Source organism: Psammomys obesus, unplaced genomic scaffold (genome assembly GCF_907164565.1).
Source record: "Psammomys obesus unplaced genomic scaffold, mPsaObe1.curated_primary_1811, whole genome shotgun sequence".
Classification (NCBI taxonomy): domain Eukaryota; kingdom Metazoa; phylum Chordata; class Mammalia; order Rodentia; family Muridae; genus Psammomys; species Psammomys obesus.
Window position 1 is genome coordinate 8,305,453 of NW_026596100.1, and position 7,417 is coordinate 8,312,869.

At 38.6% G+C, this 7,417-nt stretch overlaps 1 protein-coding gene across 1 annotated transcript in view; it reads right to left on the reverse strand.

The window, feature by feature from the left end:
- The window catches only part of LOC129692142 (solute carrier organic anion transporter family member 6C1-like), a 48,956-nt gene extending 42,594 nt beyond the window's left edge, over positions 1-6,362 (reverse strand). Inside the window, exons 1-2 of the mRNA XM_055628384.1 lie at positions 6,038-6,362; positions 5,423-5,598 (exon numbers count right to left, since the gene is read on the reverse strand). Coding sequence (XP_055484359.1) covers positions 5,423-5,598; positions 6,038-6,362 — 501 coding nt within the window. The remainder of the gene's footprint in view (positions 1-5,422; positions 5,599-6,037) is intronic.
- Between the last annotated feature and the right edge of the window lie 1,055 nt (positions 6,363-7,417).

The window sequence follows — 7,417 nt, forward strand, 5'->3', positions numbered from 1 at the left end:
AGAATCAATGAAACCAAGAGCTGGTTCTTTGAGAAAATCGACAAGATAGACAAACCCTTAGCCAAGCTAACTAAAAGGCAGAGAGACACCACCCAAATCAACAAAATCAGAAATGAAAGGGGGGACATAACTACAGACACTGAGGAAATCCAAACAATCATTAGGACTTACTTCAAAAGTCTATATGCCACAAAATTTGAAAATCTAAATGAAATGGACAATTTTCTTGATCGATTTGACTCACCAAAGCTGAATCAGGACCAGGTAAATCAATTAAATAGTCCTATATACCCCAAAAAAATAGAAGCAGTCATCAAAAGTCTCCCATCCAAAAAAAGCCCAGGACCAGATGGCTTCAGCGCAGAATTCTACCAGACCTTCAAAGAAGAGCTAACTCCAATTTTCTTCAAACTATTCCACAAAATAGAAACAGAAGGAACATTACCAAACTCATTCTATGAAGCCACAATCACCTTGGTACCTAAACCTCACAAAGACTCAACAAAGAAAGAGAATTTCAGGCCAATCTCCCTTATGAACATTGATGCAAAAATACTTAACAAAATACTTGCAAACCGAATCCAAGAACCCATCAAAGATATTATCCACTATGACCAAGTAGGCTTCATCCCAGGTATGCAGGGGTGGTGCAATATACAGAAATCCATCAATGTGATCCACCATATTAACAAACTGAAAGAAAAAAACCACATGATAATCTCCCTAGATGCTGAAAAAGCATTTGACAAAATTCAACATCCATTCATGTTTAATGTACTGGACATATCAGGGATACAAGGCACATATCTAAACATAGTAAAGGCGATATACAGCAAGCCTATAGCCAACATCAAACTGAACGGAGAGAAACTTAAAGCAATCCCACTGAAATCAGGGACAAGACAAAGCTGCCCACTCTCTCCATATCTCTTCAACACAGTGCTGGAAGTCCTTGCTAGAGCAATAAGACAGTCGAAGGAGATCAAGGGGATACAGATGGGAAAGGAAGAAGTCAAATTATCACTATTTGCAGATGATATGATAGTATATATCAGTGACCCTAAAAACTCTACCAGGGAACTCCTACAGCTGATAAACACCTACAGCAAAGTGGCCGGCTACAAAATTAACTCAAAAAAATCAGTAGCACTCCTGTATACAAAAGACAAAAGGGCTGAGAAAGAAATTAGAGAAACAACACCCTTCACAATAGCCACAAAAGACATAAAGTACCTTGGTGTAACCCTAACCAGGCAAGTCAAAGACTTGTATGAAAAAAATTTCAAGTCTCTGAAGAAAGAATTAGAGGAAGATATGAGAAGATGGAAAGATCTCCCATGCTCATGGCTTGGCAGGATTAACATAGTAAAAATGGCCATCTTATCAAAAGCAATCTACAGATTTAATGCAATTCCCATCAAATTGCCAACACAAGACCTGGAAAGAAAAAATCTCAACTTCGTATGGAATAACAAGAAACCGAGAATTGCTAAAACAATCTTCTACTATAAAAGATCTTCTGGAGGTATCTCCATCCCTGATCTCAAGCTGTACTATAGAGCAACAGTTATAAAAACTGCATGGTACTGGCATAGAAACAGAATGGTAGATCAATGGAATCGAACAGAAGACCCAGAAATAAACCCACACACTTACGGACACCTGATTTTTGACAAAGATGCCAAAACCATACAATGGAAAAAAGATAGCATCTTTAACAAATGGTGCTGGTCCAACTGGATGTCTACATGTAGAAAAATGAAAATAGATCCATACTTATCACCCTGCACAAAACTGAAGTCCAAGTGGATCAAAGACCTCAACATAAAACCAGACACATTAAATCGGCTAGAAAGAAAAGTGGGGAATATCCTAGAACACATTGGTACAGGAGAAAACTTCCTGAAAAGAACACCAACAGCACAGGCTCTAAGAGCAACAATCAATAAATGGGACCTCATGAAATTGAAAAGCTTCTGTAAAGCAAAAAACACTGTCATCAAAACAAAGCGACTGCTTACAGATTGGGAAAGAATCATCACCAACCCTTTATCTGACAGAGGACTCATATCCAATATATATAAAGAACTAAACAAGCTGAAAAGCAACAAACCAAGTAATCCACTTAAAAAATGGGGAACAGAGCTAAAGAGAGAATTCTCTGCAGAGGAATATCGAATGGCAGAGAAGCACTTACAAAAATGCTCAACCTCATTAGCCATTAGGGAAATGCAAATCAAAACAACCCTGAGATTTCACCTTACACCCATGAGAATGGCCAAGATCAAAAACTCAAGTGACAACACATGCTGGAGAGGTTGTGGAGAAAGGGGAATCCTTCTCCACTGCTGGTGGGAATGTAAACTTGTACAACCACTCTGGAAAGCAATCTGGCGCTTTCTCAGACAACTAGGAATAGCGCTTCCTCAAGACCCAGCCATACCACTCCTAGGCATATAACCAAAAGAGGTGCAAGTACACAAAAAGGACATTTGCTGAACCATGTTTGTAGCAGCTTTATTTGTAATAGCCAGAAGCTGGAAACAACCCAGATGCCCCTCAACTGAAGAATGGATGCAGAAACTGTGGTACATCTATACAATGGAGTATTACTCAGCAATGAAAAATAAGGAAATCATGAAATTTGCAGGTAAATGGTGGGACCTGGAAAGGATCATCCTGAGTGAGTTGTCCCAGAAGCAAAAAGACATGCATGGTATATACTCACTTATATAAACATACAATATAGAATAAACCCACTAAAAGCTGTACATCTAAACAAACTAAGCAAAAGAGAGGACCCTAACTAAAATGTTCAATCCCCATCCTGAAAGGCAAAGAGGACGGACATCAGAAGAAAAAGAAAATAGGAAACAACCTCGGAACCCGCTACAGAGGGCCTCTGAAAGCCAGAAGAAAACAGGAAACAACCTTGAAACCTGTCACAGAGGGCCTCTGAAAGCTTCTGCAGTATAGACTGTCAAAGCAGATGCTGAGCCTGATGGCCAACTGATGGGCAGAGTGAATGGAATTTTATGTAAGAAGTGGGAAATAGTAAGAGCTGGAGGGGACGGGAACTCCACAAAGAAAGCAACAGAACAAGATAATTGAACACAGGGAACTTCCCAGAGACTCATACTCCAACCAAGGACTATTCGTGGAGATGACCTGGAACCCCTGCACAGGTGTAGCCCATGTCAGTTCAGTGTCCAAGTGGGTTACATAGTAATGGGAAGAGGGACTGCCTCTGACATAATCTGATTGGCCTGCTCGTTGATCACTTCCCCCTGAGGGGGGAGCAGCCTTACCAGGCCACTGTAGAGGACAATGCAGCCACTTTTGATGAGAACTGATAGACTAAGATCAGAAAGAAGAGGAGAACCTCCCCTATCAGTGGACTTGGGGAGTGGCATGCATACAGAAAGGGGAGGGAGGGTGGGATCGGCAGGGGAGGAGGGAGGGGCTTATGGGGGGATACAAAATGAATAAAGTGTAATTAATAAAAAAAATTTAAAAAATTTAATTAAAACAAAAAAAAAGAAAGTAAACCTATTAGTAAACTAGAAAAAAAACAAAAGAAATGTAGATGATGTGAACAAGATTCAATAGAAAGGGGAGGAGGTGCCCCCCTATCAGTGGAATTGGAAAGGGGCAGGGTGGAGATGAGGGAGGGTGGGAGGGATTGGGAGGGAATGAGGGAGGGGGATACAGCTGGGATACAGAGTTAATAAAATGTAACTGATAAGAAAAAAATAAAGTAAAATAAATAAAATATTTTAATTCAAAAAAAGATTCAATAGAAAGAAAAAATATTTACTGCTGTGACTCCTCAGCACTGATAACAGTTTTTTTAAATATTTTTTTATTTTTAAAAATTGAGTTTGTGTGTTTGTGTAAGCCAGTGCCTGCAGAAGCTAGAAGAGGGTATCAGATTTCCTACAGTTTTAGTTATGGGGGGTTCTTAGCTGCTTAATGTGCATGCTTGCAAACAAACTCAGGTTCTCTGCAAGAGTAGTACATAACTACTGATCAAAATTTGTATTATTTAACAAGATAAATTCATGAGGATTTTATAATTTCATCCAAACAATGTTGTTAATAAAGTAAAGAAACGTTTTTCATTCCCTCTTTTCATAAATCATATTGTCTTCAAAGCAAATGTCAGTTCTATAGACATATTAAAATATATAATATACAGTTCTTACATTTGTATGCATAGTGTATTATATAGCTATATTAATATTAAAATAGTTGTGCTTCATATTAACTATTTTTAAATTGAATGTTTTATAAAAAGCATAAATATACCATGCAATGTAAACTTCAAAAGCATTATACACACACACACACACACACACACACACACACACACACACATAGATTCCTCTCCCTTATTTATCATGCATTGTTAAAACCCAACTTAATACTTATATAAAAGCCTGTACACAAGATCTGGGATTTGGGCAATAGTGTTAGAGATATATTCCAACAACATTTTAAGTAAATATTATTCACTAGGAATAGTGAATGTATTAGTGAATGTAGGATAAACAATGAGCAATGTGAAAAGGCACCATCTTCAGCTATCCAAATAGCAAAGAATAGCGTCTAAGTCTTGAATTGGTAAGGGTAAGTAGAAAAGTTACCCCTTTTTAGGTGTGGGCTTATTCCTGTATTTGAACATATGTGGGTCTGTGCTATGAAAAGAACAACAACAAGAATTAAAGTATCTGAGCAGAGGTTCTAGGTTACATTCAGACATGGTCCTTGGTTGCACCCCCCCCAAGGGAGGAGCAGTCCTGTTAGGCCACAGAGGAGAGCTTTGCAGCCAGTCCTGAAGATACCTGATAAAACAGGATCAGATGAATGGGGAGGAGGTCCCCCCTATTAGTGGACTTGGCAAGGGGCACGGTGGAGAGGAGGGAGGGAGGGAGGGACTGGGTGGGAATGAGGGATCGGGACACGGCTGGGGTACAGAGTTAATAAAATGTAACTGATAAGAAAAAAAATAAAAAATAAAATAAAATAAAGAATTAAAGTATCATGTGGGAAACAAAATGATTACCAGACTTCTCATGAGATTTTTTTAACATACATAAAATTTTCTAAAAGTAATTTTACAAACTATCCCACAATATTGCTTCCTAGAGTCCTACTTACCCCCTCTATGAGAGATAAATCAGAAAGCTACAGGTAATTAGTTATTAAGGATAGTTAAATAAATACAGAAGAAAGGATACATAGACATATATCATGAACTCTTAAATTTCTTGGACAAATGGTTTAAATAAATATTAACTTAGGATACAATATTATATTTGAAAAATCTCACCTTCAGTTTTATCCAATGGTCTTATAATTTCATATTTTAAATAAGGAACAGCAAATATAATTGCTGCAACTCCTAATAAAAAGAGCCAACTGCCACCCATTTTGCCCTGTTTCCTCTACTTCCAAAGTATGACACAGGTATAGCTACCAGGAAAGATGCAAAATAATCACTGAACTCCAGCATGAATTTCTCTAATTTCTCTAATGACAATGAAAATTCGGTTTGATACTTCGGCAAACTCAGATCAGTCAAAGCAACTACCATACCTAGAAAGTCAAAAGAAAGACGAAAAGCAATATAATGCATTTTAATAGACAAATTAGACTCCCATTTTCATTAAAAAAAATCCTAATTTATTCTGACTCAAGTTTATTTCATAATGGTATGAATGAGTAAAACCTATAATATAATTAATTTATTAAGCTCCACAAAATATTTTTAGTTGAATATTAGAAGCTCTTTTACTTACTTCAAATTAGTAGTTTCTTAAAGATCAATTATGATTGTATCATTTTATTACTCTTTTAAAATGTACTATCTCCCAATTATGAAAATTTAATAAATAATGGATGTTGACCCATTTCTTATATTCTATCCATGCCTGGAAAACGAGTCAGAGGTCATCCACCCTCCTCTCCTTCCCGCCATGTGTCCGCCTCATGTGTACTACGCTCCTCTCACAACAATCTTGCTGCTCAAACTCACCATGACTAAAGACCGACAAAACATACAAAAACGTGAAGCAGTCAATGTTGTTGAAACGCTGTAAAGCAGGGACAACTAGAGGGCCCAAACCGAAGGGCCTTTCCCAGAAAGTTTTGTTGTTTACAACCGTTGACTCTGGCGGAATTGCAGGAAGAACATTTTTCTGTTTTTGTTTATGGGAAAATGAAAGGAAGGCAGTTGGAAGTGTTTGCAGATATGTGCCTGCTCTCAGCGGTATTAAAGTCTTCATGTGTTCTTTGTCATCAATTTCTTCCACTAGAGACTCCGTCGTGGTAGCGGGCTCTTGCATCGGTTCCTGGTCCATGGCTTATCAGAAGCAGCTCTTTGTGGGAATTTCAGGCGTCTTTTGAGGCACCTGTGTACGCTATGGGCTCAGGTGACTGACACTGTCACTAAGAAAGCTGCCGCTCTAAACTCGGCAGGGAACGTTATTTCCAGTGATGGAAGCCAACGTCCCAACAGAAGAGTTGAATGACGTGGCAGATGTTCCAAGGTTGAATTCCTTCTCTGTATCACACAGAAGAAAAGAGGAGAATGGGAAAAGAGGAAAGGGGGGGAGAGGAGACAGGAAGTGAATATGAACAAACCATGTTGAACAAATGTTCAAATAACTAATAAATATTTGTAAAAGAAACAAGGAAAAATTAACGTTTAAGATTAGGAAAGGGGACAAAGATGTCCAGATGGGCAGCTCAGGTCCTATGTGGGTCCTCTAGTCAGGGAACTGGGTATTGCATTGGACACAGACTCACTTGCCAGCCTTTTTATCACTTTCCCCTGTAGGGACTGCCTTGCCAGACCACAAGGGAAGAGGACATGCTCAGACCTGATGGAACTCTCAATGAGCCGGTCTGGATGGGAGAGGTAAGAAAAAAGAGAGGAGGGTGAGTCTGGGAGGAGGGAGGGATGGGGCTACAACAAGGATATAAAGTGAATTACGTAAATAAATAAACAAACAAACGAATGAATGAATGAATACAATAGAAGAGAGGAACCACCCTCCACACCTATAGCCTTGCTCCAATGTGGTGTCTCTACAACTGGATAATCTCACTTGATTCAAATTTGTTGAAGAATTAAAAGAAAACAAACAAATAAAATAAAAATCAGGAAACATTGGACGATATATACATATTTATTGAAGAGCTGGAAAAACAACCAAAAAGTCAGAATACAAGATGTCAGACAATGTCCTTGAATGAAAAGCTTTGGTATGCAAAAGAGTTGTCTGACAACCATACTCACCCAAGAACAGGAAGGCAGGTACACACTCTAAGTGCTGGCAAGGACCGCAGAGAAGCACTTACATTCCTGAGGGTAAAAAACTCACTTGAGAGAAGGACCACGGTATATGGCATG